This window comes from Setaria viridis, chromosome 9 (genome assembly GCF_005286985.2).
Source record: "Setaria viridis chromosome 9, Setaria_viridis_v4.0, whole genome shotgun sequence".
Taxonomy (NCBI): Eukaryota; Viridiplantae; Streptophyta; class Magnoliopsida; order Poales; family Poaceae; genus Setaria; species Setaria viridis.
The window spans coordinates 40,944,548-40,965,693 of NC_048271.2; the positions used below are offsets into that span (position 1 = coordinate 40,944,548).

Sequence of the window (21,146 nt, forward strand, 5' to 3'; positions counted from 1 at the left end):
TCCCGGGACTAAAGGGGCCACGTGCATGCACCTGCATGGTGGCTCCTTTAATCCCAATTGGTATTACTAAACGGGATTAAAGAAGGAACGTTTAGTTCTAAAAGATTAATCCCGGTTGGATTTGGAGAGATATGACTCTCTCCAACCGGGACTATCACTTTTCCACCAGTGATTGCACATGCTGCACGTACAGAACAATTCATTTGCAGTTTACACGCTAGCCAGCTTACTAGCTAGCCTTGACCAATAACAGCGAAAAGCAGTTAATTGTATCTGATCCTATATTAGATATACTACTTTAACTGGAAGATCAACATATGTACTCAAGATCCAAATCGAATAGATCAGAACTAGCGTCACTCTCCAAGTCATCATCACCAGGGTTGCCATCATCTCCTTCCTCAACCTCATCCTTGGGATCACTTGATCCTCCATCATCGAGCATCCTCTCAAGGTGCTCCTCCTCGTCCCAATCCCAAGCACCGCACCTCACCACCCACCTCTCCTCGCCACCGCTGCGGCCCCTCACAACCCTGACGCCCTGCAACCTCCTGTCCCCCGTCGCCACGCCCAGATCAAGCTCATGCACGCCGCCACAGCCCTGCAGCTGCACGCTACTCTCGCGCGAGGACGACGACGACGAGGCCTTATTAGCCGGCTCGTCTCCTGCTGCTGCCAGAAGCTTACTAGCAAGCGGCGGCGATGGCGGCGTCTCCTTGCGAAAGCTAGCTCTCGGTGACGGTGAGACCACGAAGCTCAAGAGGGCGGCGAGCTTGCTCTTACCTGACGGCTTGGCTACTCCTCCCAGCTGACCATGGCGCTCATCGTCATGCAACCCAAGCTGCTCATCCTCCATCATCCTCACCTTAGACTCTTGGATCATCCGGTCTGCAGGCTTACTAGGACAGTCAGGGAGGCCGCCGGCGAAGTAGCTCGTCGCCCGGAACACGTCGAGCTCGCCGGAGCTGCCGTGCTGCCGCCGGCTCTGCTGCATCATCAATGCTTGGAATGCGGGGGTGGGCTGTCTACGTAGCTAGACGAGTGAGTGAGAACTTAACTTCCCTAGCTAGGCTTATAAAGACGGCGACGACGAAGGGGGGATGCATATACGTGTGGTTGCCGGACTACTTGAGGCTAAGAGGGCATGGCGGAGGAATGAGCGGCGCCGGTGAATCCGGAATGCCAGATCAAATGTCATGTAGCCCGAAAAGGATGGGTTTTAATGGATGAAAGTAGAGTAAGAATCCCTATCCTTTTTGTCCGGCTAATGATTGCGGTGTCTCTGAATGTGGCCATGTCTACTCCACTCCACCACCATGTGAGAGTCATGCAGGCTCAGGAAATTCCCAACAGTAGAAGAATGTTCTTATAATTAAACAATTCTGTTACATTTATATATCTTCGAAAAAAAGAGATAAGGAGTGTGCATGCATTAAAAACATCATCTTTCGTTGCTGTATATTGAGCCAGGGTACTCGATCTGGCTTTTTTCTGTGAAGAACTTATTCTTTTAATGGAAACGTAGATAAGGTTTTTTTAATTTTGTGGAGAAAACTATATCCCTTGATATTTTCCTCTTTCACTCTGAGCCGGCCATTGTCACTGTACTAGAGCAAGCAGTGGCCAAAGTTGACACTACATAATTATTGGCAGACAGCGGAACCAATTGTTCATGACAGACTGCACTAGGACGTCGCGGTAGAAATAAATAGAAATCATCACTGTCGGGCAGAGACAACCAACTGTACAGACCTAACAAGAAGTAACAGAGATAGGAGAGCGACGCCAACAGTGATATGTGTCCTAATTCTCGGAATCCTGGTGAAGGTACTGACAATCAGTTCAAATTTGTTCTTTTGATGCTATTTTTGTTTGTTATTTCCCCTCCCACACAGGGAGTGTCGTTTTGAGTAGCTAGTATGCATCACTGTTACAGAACTGACCTTTGATACAATGATTAATACATGGCTATAACTAGTATCTATGCCGCCTATCAGTTAACGGTCTATAATTCTAACTGGCACAACTTCCTCCGGGAAAGATTGGTTCCGGTTGTATGTATAACCACTAACCACCAATGTAGTTCAAACTATCAATCACTATCGGTTGGTGTTACTGACCGGTACCGTGTACCTGTCCAGGATCTCAGTACTTGTTTAAAGTTCAAACTACCAATCAGTAGTGAGATAACCACATTTCCGGTACTAATATTTATGAGTATTAGTCCCATTATCATAGTCTATGTTCCAAAACTAAGTACTTACAGGGGTTTGGAACCGGTTGTGATAACAGGTTCTGTAAGAATGCGCAGTCATCATCAATATATTTAATCTTTGACTATCAATGTCTTTTTTTGCGCATTTCAATTGAACTAAAGTGGTTTTGACAAAATCACAACCTTATTATATTTTTCATATAATAATACGTATACTGGTAATTAGTGATATGTTGATTTGACTATATGTTGATATAAAAAACTAGACTATTCTGTGATCCAGAGTTTACTAACTTTTCGCGGTCAACATGCCATATGAAACATGCAAAACAAAAGAGACGGCCATGTGTTGTGGCGGCGGGGGAGGAATCGTGGTCCATTGGTGTCAAGATCATATCGGCGCCACAAAGATTTTCTCCATTCAGGATTTCATTGGATTGGTATGGCGCAACTTCTTATGGATTTAATATTCAACTTAAACATAACATCCAGGTTTGGGCATAAGATTATGTGGTTGCTATATTGTACTACTGAATATATATGTATAGTTAGTTACAGCAAAAAGTATTTGAAAAAGTTCCAATACCACTTCAATGCATGCTTCTGTTAAAATCATGACCTGTTAAACTGGTGGGAGAAGCACTGTTAAAATCATGCTTCTGTTTTCTCATAACCTTGTGCTCTACGTTCGGTTTTAGTACGCGTATGATTTTTATTAAAAGGTTAAAACTTAGCAAATTTTGACTAACAATTAATCAAACTATACGCAAGAAGCCTCTTTTTATGAAAAATGATAGAGAATCCTAGCTCTTTAAGTAAGTGGAGAACTTTATTTAAGCAAAACTAGTGCTCGATCCACAGGGGCCCATATGTCGCACTACATGTCTCTCTTGATTTTATCCTCGTTTACTCTGAATCATCCATCGCCAATGATGTGTACTAGAGGAAACTAACACAGTGGCCAAAGTTGACGCAGTTCACTTGGCAGATAGCGGAACCGGCGGATGTTCATGCACGCATGGTACCCTTTCTGATGCTCTTTCGGTGTCAGGAGAGCTGTTGCGGCTGAATTGCCCAGTCGTGTGCCAAGATGCAACACACAAAGCCCGGGGGGCAGTTGAAAGGGGCGAAGGAGATGGTGACGGATCAATGTTTCGTTTTATGACGGCATCGACATGGACATGTTTGAAAAATGAAATATCTGAAACAAGTGATCCGGGCCAGATTCCTGAGTTATTACAGTGCCGTGGCTAGGGTGGAGCCACGATCATATATTCGCCGATGATTGGGGTGTGTGTGTGTGTATGTTAATTTGGAATTTTGGGTCGGATTATTCTTTACATGGGTACATGACTGTGATGCATTTCTGTTCATTTCAGGTGATCCGATCCATCATCTGCTCCGACATGCATGGCCGCAGCGTGTGTGGGCATGCATGGCCGCAGCGTGTGTGGACTGGGCTCTTCGATGCGCATGTAACTATCCACTCCACCAACTTCACTCCACTCCACCAACTCCACAAAAATACTAGAGTTATCTACATGTTTGGCAAGAAGCACAGACTCAGCTTTAAAAACAGGAGGTCTTGTTGTGAAAACTCTATTATACCCTTGCCACCGGACGGACGGGAGAGTAGGGCCGGCAGGGCATGGTGGTGGGTGGAGATGGCGACGCCCAGTCAGGCTGGGGGCGGCACGGCGATGCAGTTGCGGAGGCCGAGGTGGGTGGAGGCGGCGCAGCCCGACCAAGCTCGAGGAAGCTCGAGGCAGCGGCGCCTGGCCAGGCTGGGGGCGGCGCGGCGGGTGAGGTGGGTGGATGCGGTGCGGCCCAACCAAGATAGCGGCGGCGTCCGGCCAGGCAAGGGGTAGCGCCAGCTCGGGGCGGGGAGGGGGGAGGGCAGCTCGGCCCGGCCGGAGGCGGCGTACCCGGCGACGGTGGGGAAAAATTGACGGAGAAGAAGGGGGAGGAGGGCGACAGGAAGCGTTTATGTTTTGTTTGACAAACCAGTATCTTTTGTAATCAGTGGCATGCATGGTGGGTAATTACTCCACAACTTTATGAGGAGATCTGAAATCGGTATTTTTGGAGCATCCCTTGAGGTGCTCCAAAAAAACGTGGATATCAACTCTACCTTCTTTTTTCTGGAGCTGGAGTCAGTGGAGCTGAACGAATTTGACCGAGAATTTTGTAGAGTTGGTGAAGTGGAGCTATTTTTTTTTGAGTTAAGTGCTACCAAACACCTCATAGTTGCCGTGAGCAGTATGAACAGGAGCACTAGTCGCGTGAACAGTATAAACAGAACTCCTATACATATCTCGTATGAACATGGTTTCTTCGCGGATAGCACATCTAATTAAATACATGGCAATATGCCTATACGTGACCAGCTCCTTTAGGCAAGGGAAAATAATACCATGCATTCACACAAAATGTGAACCACTACAGGAGGAAGCCTTGCGCGACGTTATGGGCCTGGCGAGTGCGGGCGCAACACAACGGGCCGTCGCGAGTGGGGCAGCCAGCACGCGAAGCGAGCAGGCCGGAGGCGCAACACAACGGGCCGTCGCCGATGTCAAGGAATCATTATTTTGTTTGCTTTCTTCAAATGTTCTAGTGATAAGTTGTCTTTGCGTTTCCAATAAGCAAAATTCGCTTTCAGTTCAGAATAACATATCTCTAGATTAAAAATAAATACCTTCTCAAAATGGTTATTCAAACTACTCAACAAAGAAGGTACCTGCCAGACCCTACTCGGAAATAAATATCTGAGCTCAAAGTGTTTTTCTCAGGTTCATATTAAACCTGGAGAGTCACACTTTTGGAAGGGTTTATTAAAGGTCAAGAAAGATTTTCTGAGATGTGGGACCTTCAAGATAAGAGATGGTTCACAAACCAGATTTTGGGAGGATACTTGGGTGAGCCCAAACCACTTGAAGAGCAATTTTGTAGCCTGTATAATATAGTCAATTATCCTCGTGTGGCGAATATTATGAATCAAAGGCCACCGAATATTTCTTTTCGAAGAGCATTAGTTGGGGATAAATTGATTGCCTGGTATAACCTAGTAGCTAAAATAGCCAACCACCAGCTTTCACAAGGTAGAGATATTTTCACATGGGACCTGCATCTGAATATTTCTCTTTGAAGAGCATTAGTTGGGGATAAATTGATTGCCTGGTATAACCTAGTAGCTAAAATAGCCGACCACCAGCTTTCACAAGGTAGAGATATTTTCACATGGGACCTGCATCGAGATGGACGTTTTTCAGTTCGGTCTATGTATGAGTATTTGATAAACCATGGTGTGCCGTTCAATAATAAATTTACATGGAAGCTAAACATTCATCTAAAGATAAAGATTTTCCTTTGGTAGCTGCAATGAGGTGTCATTTTAACAAAGGATAATTTAACTAAAAGGAACTGGGAGTCAAAAGTGTTGTTTTTGTGATTGTAATGAAACAATCAAACATCTCTTTTTTAATTGTCAACATGCTAAAGACATTTGAAGAATTGTTCAGATAGCTACTGGGTTAACCCTCCAAAATTAATAAGCCATATGCTTGGAAATTGGTTAACATGTATTGAAAAAAGATAAAACTTTAATCTCTATGGGGGTGGCAGCTCTTATGTGGGCTATTTAGTGTACACGTAACGATTTGGTGTTTGAGAAAAAAACGTTTCAATTTGTTTATGAGGTCATTTTTAGGGGAGCATATTGGCTACGATTTTGGTCCCTGTTGCAGCATGAGGACACAAGGAAGACCATTTATCCGGCAAGCAAAGCACTAGAGATCGTCGCTTTGGATATATTCACCAAGAATGGATGGAGAAACAATAATAGACTATGCTTTTGAATTATTCATGCTCTATGTGTACTTGTTTCCCTATTTTTTGTGTTCAGCTTCTAAGCTGAGGATGATGTAAAAACTTGACTGTGTGTGGTCGCAGAGGTAGGAACTATTTCCTTTATTAAAAAAATGGGTTCTTCATCGTTCATAGATAATGGCAAACCTTCTGCGCATTTAAATAGGAATCGGATTGTGCTACTTCCTAGGATTCCAAAAGCCAATGTAATGGCCATCCAAATAATATAATTTGAATTATGGCCCATTTCAATATCATAGCTGATTTTCGTGTTGAAACCAATTCAATGACATGCCCTACTATGTTGGCTATACCCTATTAATCTTAGAAGATTCAATTCTAATAGAATTTTTTTTGAGACTATTTGAAACAAAGAAATGCTTGATTCATATGGATTGGGCTATTCCAAAGGAACTTCGGAGAAAACTAAACATGAGGTGCATGTACATCTGTTTCCTATGTTTCCCCTTTGCCTCCAAAGGCTTCTTTTCAAATTTTCCTGCGTTTTAGGATCCTGTAAGGTTTGAATTGACAGTGCATTCCAATTCTTAAGTGTTTCTTGATCCTTCAGTTTGAGAACCTTGAGTTCCAACTTCCAAGGGAGATGAACACAGTTCGCTCAAACACAAGCTGCCCACACGAAGATCATGACACATGGAATGGGTAGGACTGCAAAAAATTTGAGAGAATAGAAAACCAGGGGTATAACGGGAAGACCATCCACCCACAGATTCCAAATCCCATCTCGACGTTCTCGAGTTCTCGTCGTCTCTTCCATCGCCGCTCGCCAAATCGACGGATACCCCCTACCCCCACCAGCCGCAGCCGCCCCCCGGATTTCGAGACCGGCGGCCGCCTAACCTCTCACCGCCCCCTTCGCCTCCTCGCAGCCACCGCCGGAATCCTTCAAGAAGGTTACCTCGGGCTCTCGCGCCCAGCCTCATCCGAAGTTCGATGTCCTTTTGTGCCCGATGGATCCGCACCCCGTGACCGGCCCCGCCGCGTCCGACGCCGACGACTGGGGTAACTTTCTAAATTCATTCCCGTCCCGCCTCATTCTCTCCACGTTTTTTTTTTCATTTCTAGCTTGGTTTGGTTTTCTTTTTTCTACTAGGAACGAGTTGGGTTTGGAAACTTGACATCTGAACCAGCCTTAGCAGCACTTCGCAACAAGAGAAAGTGGTTTGGGTCAGTAATGTTAGCCTTTAGGCTGTGCATTGAAATACAGTATTAGTCTGGTTAGTATTGACGCGGTGCTATCTGGCGCAGTGGGGTAGAGGATGAGCTCCGTTACTGGAGTCTGGATGGTCTACTTGGTTGACTTTTTTTTTCTGAATTAGGTACATCACGCGATTTGGGGGAAGAGGGAAAGAGAATATTAATCTTTGGCAAATTTATGCTCACAAAAATTGGTTATGCACACAAAATTGGTTCTGTTATGCTTAGTAAAGAATCCCGGCGAAGTTTGCCACCATCAGAGACATCTCAGACCTTGCTGTTACCCTATTTCAAAAGCGTCAACAGGACTAGGTTCGTTGAGATAGCAACTGAAACGAATATTCAGTTTTTCTTATTGCAATTTGGTACATCCAATATAACATAAAAACTTGCTCGTGCTTCATCTCTTAAATTGTTTGTAGTTAGCTTTAGCAACATAGCCATGTCAATATCCCTCGGTCACTTATCAACAATTTGCCTCGCCTTAGGTAATGAGAAGAAACAAGAAATTGTAGGTGAGAGCTGGTAAAAAATAAAGTGGTATAAGCATTGACAAAATTAAAAAGCTCAGAGCAGATGATGGCGAAAACAATCCTGATGAAGTGCCTCCATACATATTTGGCTCCCTCTGAAAACAGCTCATCATATGTTTCTGGTTTGATATATCCAATGTATGAGGATTGTGAGATGAGATGCAATGAATAAATCTTGATGAATTTGGTGCAATTGTGCCTCAGCCATGTCCTGTAGGGTAGAGCTGGTTGAGCGTTAATAATTGTGGAAGAACAGAGTTTTGGTTCCAAGCATGAATAGGTGCTTTGGTTATATGTTTCAGATGCTGCTGTCTAATGTGGCCTTGTTGTAGAAAGCGCTTTCTGTATAGGCGTAGTCACGTAGATTTGTCATGTGTGCGGAGGGCACATGACATCTCCAATGACGAGTTTTCATAGCATCATGGAAGTACTTTTTTTTTTCTATGGACCAATAAACTCAGTTTCTATTACTATTATGTTGTAATTTATTTCTTTGCGTGCTGTCTTCGCCTACAAGAATGATTTGGTTCATTGAGCTTTACCGGTCACCTGAATTGGGCTAGTTTTGGGGTGTCGGATGAGAGACTTTCAGCACTTTTGGTTGTGGAGAGACTAGAGAGGCTTTCCTGGCCTCGCTTTGCCAGACGAGGCTTGCCTTGCCCACGGCGGAGAGCCGTTGCGGCTTACTCACTTCAGCGAGGAAAAACTTGCACAGGCCCCATGGCAAAACTGCAAGGAAACCAAACACGTTCCTTTGCTCCGGTTTCTGTGCGGGCAAGGCCAGTCGAGGCTCGCCTGTGGAACCAAACACGCCCTTTATTGATTGGTCATTGGTGATAAATATGATGTGTTATTTGGATTTGGGGATTTGGTGTTAGTACACACACGTCGATGTCCTGGTCCAGCAAGTCGAGTAATAGGTCAGTGAAATACCATTTTATCTGCCCTTTGTTTGCACCTGAAACAGGGTCGGTGCACGCTGAGAGGTCTACGTAGGGATGATAATGAGAAAGTTAAATCTTGTTTATACTTTACTAATCTGATTATGTAGGTTCCTTATTAGTAAGTTTTTGTGCATTCTTTGGGTCATCTTGATGTTTAAGTTCGTTTCTTTGTACTTATCTGCACTCCTTATATGGTTAAGCTTATTTTAGGAAATAAACTATGGTCATGGTCCCTGAACTCTAAAACTGCTGGAGGGAAGGAGGCGTCAGCCACCCTGGTTTTGTTCTGACTGGTATTTTGTGTTTGTGTTTTATATGGCTTCAAAGCTGGAAGTTGAAAGACAGACTAGGAAAAAAAAACTTAGGTTGAAAAGTGGACCTTTTTCTTTCTTTTTGTTATTTTTTAGGAAGGTATTGGTCAATTTATTATTTTTAGAACTAAGTGCCTGTTGCGTGTTCGAGGAAAAAAAAGTGCCTGTTGGTTTTTTAGGGAACATATTTTTCACATGCTATGTGTTACATTTCACAGATAATGATGACTTTGTGATCCCAAGCTTCAGTGTTGAAGAATCCAATCTCGGTGACTGGGAAGCTGCACGGGCTTCTGATCCTCAGCCACCTCCAAAGGTTTCTTTCTAATCAGGCTGTTCTCCTTGGTTGTGTATGACAGCTAAACACCAGCATAATTTAATTTTCATTGCGCCGTGAATGAGGACTGACTTACTGTAAGCTGTAAATTAACATGGCACTGGCCATGTTTAAGAAACATGATGCTTGTTGTGCTGACCTTGGGGAGAGTTGCATATGGCAAAATTGATGTTTTGTACTATTGAACAGCAGCAAAGCAAGAAATCTGGTTGTTCCACTTGGTATATAATCATTGCCCATGCATACCTATTTGTTACATTGCTGCTTTTTTTTTTCTCTACAGGCCACTAAGGACACAGAAAACATCTATCTTGGACCACACGGTGCACCACCATCCCGAGCTAAGAAGCCAGAGGACACTTCAGCTACAACTGGGTTCCGTGACAAGAACAAAGCGAGGGAAGCTGATCAGAAGGTGTCTGGAGCTGGCCGGAACAACAAAGGAGACTTCCATCGCCACAATGGTGGCAACCATGCCAAGGACCCCTTCAAGAGAGGTGCTTGACCTTGTGTCCATCACGGCTCGTTCCGAGTGATACCTTCTGCCCTGCCAGCAGCTTGACTGAGTGAGAAAGCCTGGCGATTTATCAGTGTACTACTGGGAATTGTTTGCCCATAAACTAGGAGCTGCAGGAATTCCTGATCCTCTGGATATGTACGACCAGCACGCTGCTCCGGAACATTGCGTTTGCTTTGATGGATAAGCCTCGCTGAGACCGGTGGTTGAGGCGTTGCTTTGCAGGTTTATGTCCATTGCATCTGCCTCTTGGTCTCTGGTCCAAGCAGGGACACTCGGGGGACGCTTCATGATGCTTGCCATCATCAACCTGTTAATGTTTTCGTCGGCTCTTTTCATTATCCGTGATGCTTACGGGCCGTACGCGGACGGTGCACGAAGATGCTCTGGAGCGTCAGTACAAGGGAATCAAAGCTGATGTTAGGTTAAAAAAGAAAGCGTGGAGCCCCAGGTCGAAGCTTCTCAACGTACTGCCCGTTGTTGATGATAAAGTTTTGGAAAAGCTAAACGTTGCCGGAACCTTTGTTGTTTTTGCAATGGGTGATGCGAAGGCCGGCCGGGAATCCTGATCTGAATTTGCAATCGGTCCCAGATGCCAAGCTTTCAGGATACTGCGAAAGGCAGGCAGGCCTTGCATGGGCAGAGCACCGTCTCGATACCGACGGAGGACCGGAAAGATACTAGGGTCAGAGTGAGTCAAATCGCTGGTAGGCAAACCGGAGGATGCTGCGTTACATTGCACGTTGGTTGATGGTTGTGTTTGGGACCGAGGAGATTTTGCTACCCGTCCAGGTTCAGCACAGCTTCCGCTTTCTGGGGCTTTGCTCGTCGGTGGCGTAGGTCCGGAGCTCTCTTTCCTGCTGCAGGGCGAGAGCGAAGGCACACCAGCACGTCAAAATCGATCGGTACATCATGCATGTCACGACGCTCCTAGCAGTGCACATTGATTAATCGGTTGGCAATCATGGGTGACACTGGTAGTATCTTGTATGTGGAGTGGTGGTAATCCTTCTTCGCCTAGCACTAGCAGCATCAGTGCCCACCGAGCAAGTCACGGATACAACCAGCCGGGCCGGTATGGCCGAGGCCAACAGCCCCACGACGCCGCTCCCACGAAAGCTACGTGAGTACGTGACACTCGTTTTCACTCCCTCTTCCTTTGTTGCATCCTCGGTAGCTTTATAGCTAGCTCTGTGGGAGATAACAACAACCAACCTCTGAACCTCTGGAACGGAAAATTGGGCAGGCCGGGCCTAACCAAACGATTGGTGTCAGTGCCCACTCCACTAGCCTGGGGCCAGGGACAGGGAGGGTTTGCCACTCAAAGCGGCATTGCATTGCCTAATTCCCGGGGTACTGCTACTAGTGGCGCGGCCAGCCGGCCATTCAACCATTCACACGTTGCGTGGAAGAAGCTTGCATTATTTGTTCAAAGATTCATTGCAAGCTTTTGGTTAACTTAATCCACTGCATGCTATCCCAGGCGAGTGAGTTGCATTGGTGTCGCCGCTCAACAAACTCACTTTTCGCTAACTCCTCCTACCCTGTAGCGATGATCGAGACCTTGCTTAGATGGTAGCGGATGCCGCGGTCGACATGAATCTGGTCTGGGTGCCCGCAACCCGCTTTGGGAGTACAATTTTCCCTTTTTTAAAAAAAAAAAGTAAAAAGAGAGTAATCTTACCGCGGGAATAATACAGAAGGCTAGCAGGAGCAGATTAATTAAGCAGCTCGTGGCAATGATGGTTGTACCGGTGGAAAAGGGCGGCGATAGACAGGTGGTTTAAGCCGGGGGCGGGCCCACGTGGCGGCCAGAGCTAGTCTGGTGCTTATCTAAGTAGCTGGGAGCACTCGAGAGCGTCACGCCGCCAGCCTCTGCCCTGCCCTTGCCAGGTTAATCACCCTGCCTCTGCTCTGGCGTCTCAACAAAAGGGAGCTGAACTGAGCTCAGTGCTGGGAGGCTCCCACTCTCTCGCCCACCACCCTCCTCTCCCTTATCTCTTCCCCCCGGGCAACCTCCTGCTTCCTCTGTCCTCTGCACCTGCAACAAAGGTGGCAAGGCCTTCTCCAAGCATCCATAGCAGCACCCCAAGGTAAGCAAAGAAACCTCCTCTCTCTCTCTCTCTCTCTCTCTCTCTCTCCAACTCCCTTTCTGATTTGAGTCCAAAGGTTAACCGAGTTTTTGTTGCTAGTTTCCTCCCCTTTGTACTACGACTTTCTGTACCTTCCAAAGATCGTGTTTCTTAGCTTTCAAGAAGGCAACTTATTACCAGAAATTTAGACGAAGAGGAATTTGTGCTAACGCACTGTTTCAAACCTCATCCGAGAGTTCACCTTGTTTGCTTGCATTTTCAAACCAGACCACGCCATGAATCTGTTCCGGGATCGCTTGGTGTCGGCGTCATGCCAACTCCCGGTGTGATTGCGCATGGCTTTCGAGTGTGCTCCCTCCACACTCAAGTACCACGCGCGAAGTAGACAGCAAGCAACGTGCGATTCCTCTTCCCTTTTTACAAAAAAAAAAAAAGAGGACCAACCACCTAACTGGAAACAGTCCTGGTTAGCTTGCAAAACACTCTGCCCCCAAGCTATTAGCTAGGATGTCGATCATGTTACTGTAATCACTGCTACGGCTCCTCTGCTTCTCGTGGAAAAGATTCTTCAGTTGCCTTTCTTTAATCTTTTTACTACTACATTTGTATGAGATTGAGATCCCAAAATTTGCATTCAGATGTCGACGGTTGTCATGAGAGTGGATCTCGAGTGTGAGAAATGCTACAAGAAGATTAGGAAGGTCCTCTGCAAGGTCCAAGGTTTGCCTTCCTCCCAAATTCTCTATCACAAATCTCTGCTCTCCTCCAAGAAAATTGCCTAAATTACAACAAAAGAAAGGGGTGGTCTAACTCAATCCATGATGAACTGATGATCCTCTGTTTCCTCACTCTGCTCGTGGACAGACAAGGTGAGCATCAGGACCATCACCTACGACGAGAAGAGCAACACGGTGACGGTGTCCGGCCCCTTCGACGGCGAGGAGGTCGCGGACCGCCTCACCCACAACGCCGGCAAGATCATCACCGACATACACGTCGCCGGGGTCGGTGCCTGGGGCGGAGGCGGAGGGAAGCAGAAGCACGGTGCCCCCGCAGCCGCCGCCGCCAAGGCGCCCAAGCCCGGGAAGGGTAACGACCACGGTCATGGCCATGGCCATGGCCACGGGCACGGGAACGCCCAGGGCAAGGGCCACGGCGGGCATGGCGGTGGAGGCCACGGCGGCGGCAAGGCGAAGCCGGAGAAGAAGCACGTCAAGTTCGACGACGACGACGACCTGGACGACGACGACTTCGACGATTTCGACTTCGACATGGGCAAGCCGGCGGGCGGTGGCGGGCACGCGCACCACGGTCACGGGCACGGCCACGGCCACGGCGGCGGCGGCAAGCCGAAGATCATCACCACCAACACCCCCGTGGCGGCGCGTCTCGAGGCGCCCCGCACCGGCCCGTCGATGTCGATGGCCGCGGCGGCGCCCGTGCGGATGCCGGGGATGATGCCGCCGATGATGCCGCAGCACCAGCATCAGCATCAGCCGCAGGCGCAGGCGCAGGCCGCGCCGTCCATCTGGCCGGCGCCCGCCCCCGAGTGGGGCTACAGCGCGCAGCCGTACGGCGGCCCGCCCGCCGGCGGGTACTACGGCGGCGGCGGGCCCGCGGCGTACGGCCACGCCGCGTACGCGCCGTACGGCGGCTACGGCAGGAGCCCGTACGGGCAGCAGCAGTACTACGAGGAGGAGCCCAGCGCCGGGTGCAGCGTCATGTGATCGTAGCTTTGCGCGTGGAAATTTTATTCAGCTGGGTGCATGATGCCTTTTCGTCTCGGAAATATACGAAGATCTGCAGCTTCGTCGTGTTGTTCATTGTAAAATTCCTAGTAGAATATGTTAGGATGTACCGTATTTTTCACTTCCTTTTGCTTTGGTTCATGGTGTTGTGTTGTGTTGGTATATGAGTACTGCTCTCTTTTGTATTTTGGAGGGATTAAAGTGAGTAGACGTGTGAGTGTAGGATGAAGCGCCCCGTCGAATGTAAAGCTGAACAAATCGTATATATGCTATGCTTGTGTCCGTGTTTTTATGTATTTACGATGGAGGAAAAAGTTACCCCGTGTAGTGTAGTGTGCATTTTTGTACGGGTGTACAAATACTATTACTGTAACAATCTTGGAGCGTGATACGGTGGGTCTGAGCAGCACGCAAGGCGTTCCTGAATTGGCATGGAAAAAGCTTCCTCTGAACTTGCTCTACTCTTCTCGCCTCAGCCATCAGGAATGGTTTAGAGATGGTCAGCCACGCCTATCACCATTCGTCCATTCCATATCTCGTAGCGTACGGATGTAGTATGAAAAAGGTGAATGTGATGATCCTGTAAGTACGTGGATGATGTGTTAGAATGGGGCAGGGCAAGCCGGCCAGGAAGACGGCAACTGCTTCTGATGCGAACATGAACGAGGAAGCCTAGTTTCTGCTCATTGAATCTTTTTTTAAGCATTGAATTCGTGGACGACAGAGGGGCTCCTACGACTTCCGCAAGTTGGTTAAGCTTTAAGGCCCAGTAGGCCCAAATAAATATAATCATTTCAGTATATTACATTCAACAATTTCTGATAGTTGGATAAACATATGAAAATATTAGATTCAACATTTTGTAACGACCTTCAACATTTTCCCTAGCCTATTTCAACATTTGAGAAAAGTGGATTCAACATTTTTATAAACAACAATCAACATCTCAAAAAAATACACTTCCTCTATCTTCTTCGGAATCTTCTTCCTCCAGGACGGTAGGGTCGCCGGCGGCGGCAGCGGCCGGCGGCGCGTGGGGGTGCGCGAGGGCCGTGGCGGACGGCGGGCAACAGCGGCAGGACGCAGCTGCGCGCGTGTACAAGAAGGAGCCGCACTCGGCGGCGGGGGGGCGCGGGCCGCGCGGGCAGGAGGCCGGCGCGCGAGGCACCAGCGGCGTGGCCGTGTGGGTGGGAGAGAGCCAGGGTTGTGTGGATGCGGCACATCGAACGGGTAAAATTAGTTGCACGAACTCAAACACCGGAAGCATATGGGCGTGTTCCGACGTCAGAAGGCTGGTGGCCCGGCCTACGTATTCCTGTGTGTTCTTGACTATTCAGCCCACATAAGACTAAGACCGGCCCAATTACGGCCCAAAATTACTGGCTAGGCTAAATTCCCAAAAAAAACTCATCATGCTTTTTCTTCAAAAAAAGTTTGCTTGGCTGTGCCAGAACAATCCGCCTGTGGTTTTGTAAAGTCACTGTTAATTAGCTGCACAGTTACTTTCCAGTTGATTGCTCCAAAGAAAAGACTGATCTCCAATTAGTGTAAACCGAACACCATCAGAGTTAAAGGGTTGCAGAGAGTAGCAGGAACAGTTTGGCCGATGCTAGCTTTTCATGAAACGTAAAACGAGCACAAAAAGGTGAAGGGAAACCTACCCATACCCAGCTAGGCATATTGGCCGTCAGCCGCGCCCAAGTGGCCAAGTCCAAAGATTTGAGCACTCGATTATGGCCCTCCCGTTTACCTGTGAATCGTCGTGTTTGCTGACAATTTCAAGAACATGTGACCTTTACTAGTAAACCGCGACGTCGAGTGGCTCACTAGTGAGTAGTGACTCTGTGTTCTGATCGTGATTGTACTCTTAGGAGGCGTTTGGATACCACCCGCTAAAGTTTAGCACCTGTCACATCGGATGTTTGAATACTAATTAGGAGTATTAAATATAGACTAATTACAAAACTAATTGCACGGATGGAGTCTAATTCGCGAGACGAATCTATTAAGCCTAATTAGTCCATGATCTAATGATGGATTAATTAGGCTTAATAGATTCGTCTCACGAATTAGCTCAGGAGTTCTGCAATTAGTTCTATAATTAGCTCATGTTCAGTCCTCCTAATTAGCATCTGAACATCCGATATGACACAGTTTAGCATCCGAACATCCGACGTGTCGATTTCAGTTAAAGACATCCTTTTAAAACAAAAGTTTCAGTTAAAGGGTCAACTTAACGTAAATCAACACAGGCTGTCAGAGAAAGATTTTCATTATTAACTTTAGCAAACCTTCCAACAAAACTACATGCCGCCTTTATTTGAATAACACATGCACAACCAGTGAGCAGACAGCACTTCACACATCAGGACTAGGCTGGGTAGGAAACTACATCACAAAACATGATACTAATTTTTGAATCTTATAGAGAAGCAACATAGGAAAATTCATATAGCAACCAAAAGAGACACATGGTTTAGATTCATCAAGCTGAAAAGAAGAACTAGCAAAAACAAATAGCAGGGACAGAGTGCAGAAAAGATGTCCAAGAAGGGGTAGATGATAGTCATGGCCTCCACATGAAACTTTCATAGGCTAGTTACCATCTAATAACGGACAAATTGCAGGAACAGAAATTAGCATATATTCAGGTGGAAATCACAACTATAATAATAATAAAGCACCAATATTAAATTGCACAAAAATAAGACCATGGCTCTTTCCAGTAGTATCTCTTCCCAGCCAGCTCAAACAAATAACTAGATAGCTAAAACACCCGCATGCACACTAGCAAGACAGGTAGCCAGAAATACATGGATTCGAATTAGTAAAAAAAAAATAGAGACAAGACAAGAATCACTAAAGCAAGTTCTAATTGTTTCTCACATCCTAACTCTCTCGAGTTGTTCAGGAACCCAACAATTTGTCCAGGGTGCAAACGAATCAGGTCAATGCGACTCACATCCTAACTCTCAGTCTCTCACTAGTGAAATCTGAAGAAAAATACAATGCAAGTTAGCACTAAAAATAGCTACAGATCAAGTAGTTGTCTGCTGAATCACAAAACAAATCACATCCCTAATAATAACCCTACCACGCTCAAGAGGAGCTCAAACAAATTTGGGGAAAAGAAAGAAAATGACAGGGAGGAGATTTCATTTATGTGTTCATGGCTTGCTCAAAGAAATCACAGGATAAACCTGGGATTCAATGGAGCTTCCTGAAGGGAATGGTGCTGCGGACTCAATCTTGTGCCAGGATGGTTGATTCGCGCCTCCAGATCTACTTGTACCTTCAAATGAACAAAACGAATCAGAAAATTAAAAGAGGGGAAGGAGGAGAAATGGTGATCAAATCAGAGAACGAACTGTAGATAACAGAAGGGTTTGATTTGTGCCGGAGATCGATGGAGAAGCAATCCCCCGGGCCAGCGGCGAACATGGAGTCCAGTGGGGTTCTTCACAGTTCACACGGAAGAGGCGAGAGGATAAGGCAGCAACAGTTACCGGGTAGTCGGATGCACGTCCAGACCCGTGAATGGCCTGAGCCCGCGCAGCGAAAGAAATGGAGGAAGGCCATAGCACATATCTCAAAGCGGAATCGTGTGGCTCAGAATTCGACAGATTTTTAGGAATAAATCCGATGACAGATATTTAGCAAAACTCTTTATATATGTCTTAAAAAAACGTAGTCAGGCTCGCAATGTCCACGTCAAAATGGTACCCTTCTCGTATTACCACTGACTTGTCGTGTCTCGCGGAGGTCTTTTGTACGCGATCGATCTTGACTCCTGCGTCAACGCTCAGCAGCGACGGCGACGACTTCCTTTGCTCGGCCTCACCGTTGAGAGCGAGCTCTCCCTGACCCGCGATCGCGCTCTGCTTCTGCTCTGTTTACGTGCTTACCACTCTGTTTGCGCCTATGGTTCACTTTTCGGTGTATGGAAAGTGGGTTTGAAGAAAGGAGAGCTGACTGAAAACAGAAAATGATTTGGCCTATGAACAACGACGAAAGATTTCGTCCGGCGAAACAGAGGAACACCCACACCCACATCAAAGTGCTCGAAGCCACCTAGGCTAGGACGCACGCACGGGTCGATCGACGGGGAGCTTGTCATCACAGGTTTCTTTCTGTTACTACACGGATCGTTTTTTTATGCTAGCATGTTGTTATCGCTTGGGATTGGGACCCTGACGACCTGTCCAGCTGCAGGCTCTCATGCCGAATCTTGCTCCACTGCTTGGCGATGAACTCCTCGATTCTCCTGTCATCGGCTAGCTCCGGCGTCTCCTCCGCTGCGGTGTCTACGTCCCTTCCGTCGCTCTTCTCGCCATCCGTCGTACTCGCAGAAGTCATATGAAGCTCAACGACCGCCGCGGCGCGATCATGGTCAACGAGGACGATCTCTTTGCTGGTCAGAGGCGGCTGCTGCTGTTCCGGTTGTTCGGCCAATGCTGGCACGGCGCGTGGGATCGGCGCCGCGGCGGCCGCTGGGTGCTGCTGGGCGCTTCGCCGCGCCTGACGACGCCTGACGAGACGATGGCCGCTCCCGTCGGCGTGCGCGTCCTGCTTGGCGCCGCCCCGCGGCCGCCGCCACACGACGATGCTCCTCTCCGCCGCGTCGGTCAGAACAGGAGCGCAGCAGGCGCCTGCATCAGCGGCGTCGGCGACGACGGCGGAGGCTGTGGTCGCGGTCGCGCCGCGGCGGCGAGCGGGGGCGCCGAGGATGCCGGCGTTCCTGAGGATGACGAGGAGGATGGCGTGGCAGAGCAGGACCATGTTCCTCCTGGTGGCGAGGTCGAGGAGGCCGCGGGCGTCGGGGAAGCGGTCGAGCGCGGCGAGCAGGAGGTCGGCGAGGGTGCCGCCGCCGGGGCGCCGGTCCGGCGGCTGGAGGGCGAGGAGGAGGAGGACGACCGCGGAGAAGGAGAAGAACAGCGCCGTGGTGTTTGTCTCGGCGCTCGCCTTCGCCATGGCCAGTGGTGAAGCTTGCTGAGCGCAGCGGAGGTCGCTGGGGGCGGCGGGGAGCTCTGTCCTGTTGCTTGAGCGCTATGGCCACGAGCGAGCTCGGCTTGTAGTGGTGGTTTGCTCCTGCTTATATAGTACTCCGTCGTTGTCGTGGCCGGGGGAGGGGGAGTGAGCCTGCCAGCCAGCTCGGGCTCGGAGTAAACCGTGGGGCCCACCCGGCCCGGCCCGCTGCTGGGCCAAGGAAGGGGACGAAGACTGACCAAGACTTTGACTCCTTCATTGTATACTTCGATCTCTGGAATCTGGAAGGCGATTTGCTCTCAATCTCATCTCATGGCTGCAGAGGTGACCGCGTCCACACATGGCGTGGCATGGCATTGGCATCCCATGGTTGGCGCGTGAGTGCAGTGGTGCCTGCTTTCCGGTAGGGGCGGGCTCGTTCAGATCGGAGGGACCTCACCTCAGTGAGAGATGATGGAGACTGGAGTTCCACGGCCCGGCGCAGGGTTCACGCCGTCGTACCAGCCACCAGATTCGCCGTGCAGACCTCCTGCAGCGCAGTGTACCAGCACGGGCCACCGTGCGCGACGGGGTCAGGCCAGATCAGGTCCGGTCAGCCGCCACCGTGCAGCAGATTCAGCAGCAGTTCGGGCCCTAGTTCTTGTACCCCGCTTGCTGCCTGCTGCCGAAGTGGCCGCTAAACCATCAAAGGCCCGTTTGCCTCTCGGCAATTTCGCGGCGGCCGGCGGCGAGCCGGGTGTGCTGGCTGAGCTGATCTAGTCCACGTGCTCACCTCGAACTATCACTTCAGTCCGTCATCATCAGTGGAGTGATTATTCGTTGCTTGGCTTCCTCATGATCGATCCGCGGGGAGTGAGAACGCATGCTCCTCTTATTTTTCCGCTAATGACTAGTAAGATTTTACAATGACAAGTCTTGCTCGCCTTGACTTCGCAGTTGACCCTTCTGCTCCAAGGCTTTTGGTTTAGTCGAGAGCGACCGTGCTCAACGGCAGCGCGTGCTACCGAAAACTACGCGTATAGTCATAAAGCACTATTAAGATGGCCCGCGCATTGCTTTATTAAGATGGCCCGCAATTTGCGCGGGTAGCTAGTTTTTTATGTCAATATTTGGATATTTTATTTCAAAATAAATGAATGTAAATAATTGTATTTAGTCGTGTGATTGTATAACAGATCAAGATATTATCATTTTTTTATTGTCATATTTTGTGGCATGCCTTTTTGAAGTTTAATTGAAGAGAAAAGGAGATACCTTATACTAAAATATAAGGACCGATTGTACGTGATGATTCCTCCTCAACCCTCGCAGATAATGGCCATTTCTCTACCGTTGCTCTCTACATTCCTCTTCAACCTTCGAAAAGCGCCATCTTGTGGTTGCTATTATGCTATCAAGTTGCTCCACCACCTATTGCTTAACTGCTCGATCCAACTCCTGCTCCATCTAATGGATGCCCTCTCCATTTCCTACTGTCGCCCGTTCCACCAATTGTCAGTTAACTTGATGGGTTTTGGGGGATAGACAACCATATTGTTCGTGCAAATTTTCGCCCATCAGTCTAGATTTGACCGCTAGCTCTACTCGTTAGTGGTGGTGGAGGTTAACAGCATACAACAACGCCTGATTGCATACAGATTCCCACCCACCTCCTCTCTCAACTAATTAAAACTCTCATGAGGTATATATGAAATTAAGTCATCAAAAGCTCTACGGCTCAAATGAATGAATGATAATGGTTTTCGTGATTGAAATCGCATGAGGCCAAGCATGGTGGCTTCATCGTTAGGTGCCCACCATTTTTCTCGTTGAAGCTGATCAAATTTGTCATGAGTGTTCACCGTTCTTATAGCCATGCATCAGGCTCACTATCTCCAGTGCCTCGGCTGGACTTTCTTTCATTGTGATTTTGTCTCTAGGATCCCTTATTTGTTTCTCTCTCTTTCCAACCTTTCATCTACACCACGTCTTTGTACGTAGTCATGTGCAAAGCAGTGGCTTGCACCTTCTGGTCTTTAATGTTGCACGAAGCACGCATGTGTTCAAAATGCTTTATGTTGCACGAAGCTAGTTATCATTGCTGATGCCCACACTTTCGATGTTTGATTTATGCACATGCCTCTGGTGTCCAGCATCACCTCCACTCTTCTATCTCGCGACCCTAACTAAGCCATTGACTGAAGTCCAATAGGATGTTGACTTTGGTCTTGTTGCAAAAGCTGCACGGGCTTAGTGGCTTGTGCTTGTTGCCCTCAATGTTGCACGAAGCACACACACGTCCACAATTCTAGGTGTTGCTGCTGACAACCACATGCCATATTCCTGCACAATGTTGGTTGTCGTTGCTGACACCCACACTCCTGAACAATGCTAATTGTCA

The 21,146-nt window shown here is 48.0% G+C and overlaps 3 protein-coding genes across 6 annotated transcripts; 2 read left to right on the forward strand and 1 right to left on the reverse strand.

Moving 5' to 3' along the window:
* The first annotated feature begins 6,795 nt into the window (after window positions 1-6,795).
* LOC117839541 (uncharacterized) lies at window positions 6,796-10,175 on the forward strand. The gene is made up of 3 exons (XM_034719894.2): window positions 6,796-7,102; window positions 9,304-9,401; window positions 9,706-10,175. Exons 1-3 carry the CDS (start codon window positions 7,051-7,053, stop codon window positions 9,925-9,927), a joined length of 372 nt encoding a protein of 123 aa, XP_034575785.1. The 5' UTR covers window positions 6,796-7,050; the 3' UTR covers window positions 9,928-10,175.
* A 1,609-nt stretch (window positions 10,176-11,784) lies between these two features.
* On the forward strand, window positions 11,785-14,076 carry LOC117839538 (uncharacterized). Of its 2 annotated transcripts, XM_034719891.2 has the most exons (4): window positions 11,785-12,032; window positions 12,300-12,498; window positions 12,671-12,752; window positions 12,897-14,076. In XM_034719891.2, exons 3-4 carry the CDS (start codon window positions 12,671-12,673, stop codon window positions 13,757-13,759), a joined length of 945 nt encoding a protein of 314 aa, XP_034575782.1. In that variant the 5' UTR covers window positions 11,785-12,032; window positions 12,300-12,498; the 3' UTR covers window positions 13,760-14,076. The 2 variants fall into 2 exon arrangements, with proteins under 2 accessions (XP_034575782.1, XP_034575781.1); XM_034719890.2 differs by lacking the exon at window positions 12,300-12,498 and having other exon boundaries at window positions 11,787-12,032.
* A 1,958-nt stretch (window positions 14,077-16,034) lies between these two features.
* Window positions 16,035-18,910, reverse strand: LOC117839540 (uncharacterized). 3 transcript variants are annotated; one of them, XM_034719893.2, is made up of 3 exons: window positions 17,149-18,910; window positions 16,981-17,072; window positions 16,035-16,773 (listed from the first exon to the last, which is right to left on the reverse strand). In XM_034719893.2, the coding sequence occupies exon 1, from the start codon at window positions 18,749-18,751 to the stop codon at window positions 17,939-17,941; it is 813 nt and encodes a 270-aa protein (XP_034575784.1). In that variant the 5' UTR covers window positions 18,752-18,910; the 3' UTR covers window positions 16,035-16,773; window positions 16,981-17,072; window positions 17,149-17,938. The 3 variants fall into 3 exon arrangements, with proteins under 3 accessions (XP_034575784.1, XP_034575783.1, XP_072147060.1); XM_034719892.2 differs by having other exon boundaries at window positions 16,035-17,072; XM_072290959.1 differs by having other exon boundaries at window positions 16,981-18,910.
* Between the last annotated feature and the right edge of the window lie 2,236 nt (window positions 18,911-21,146).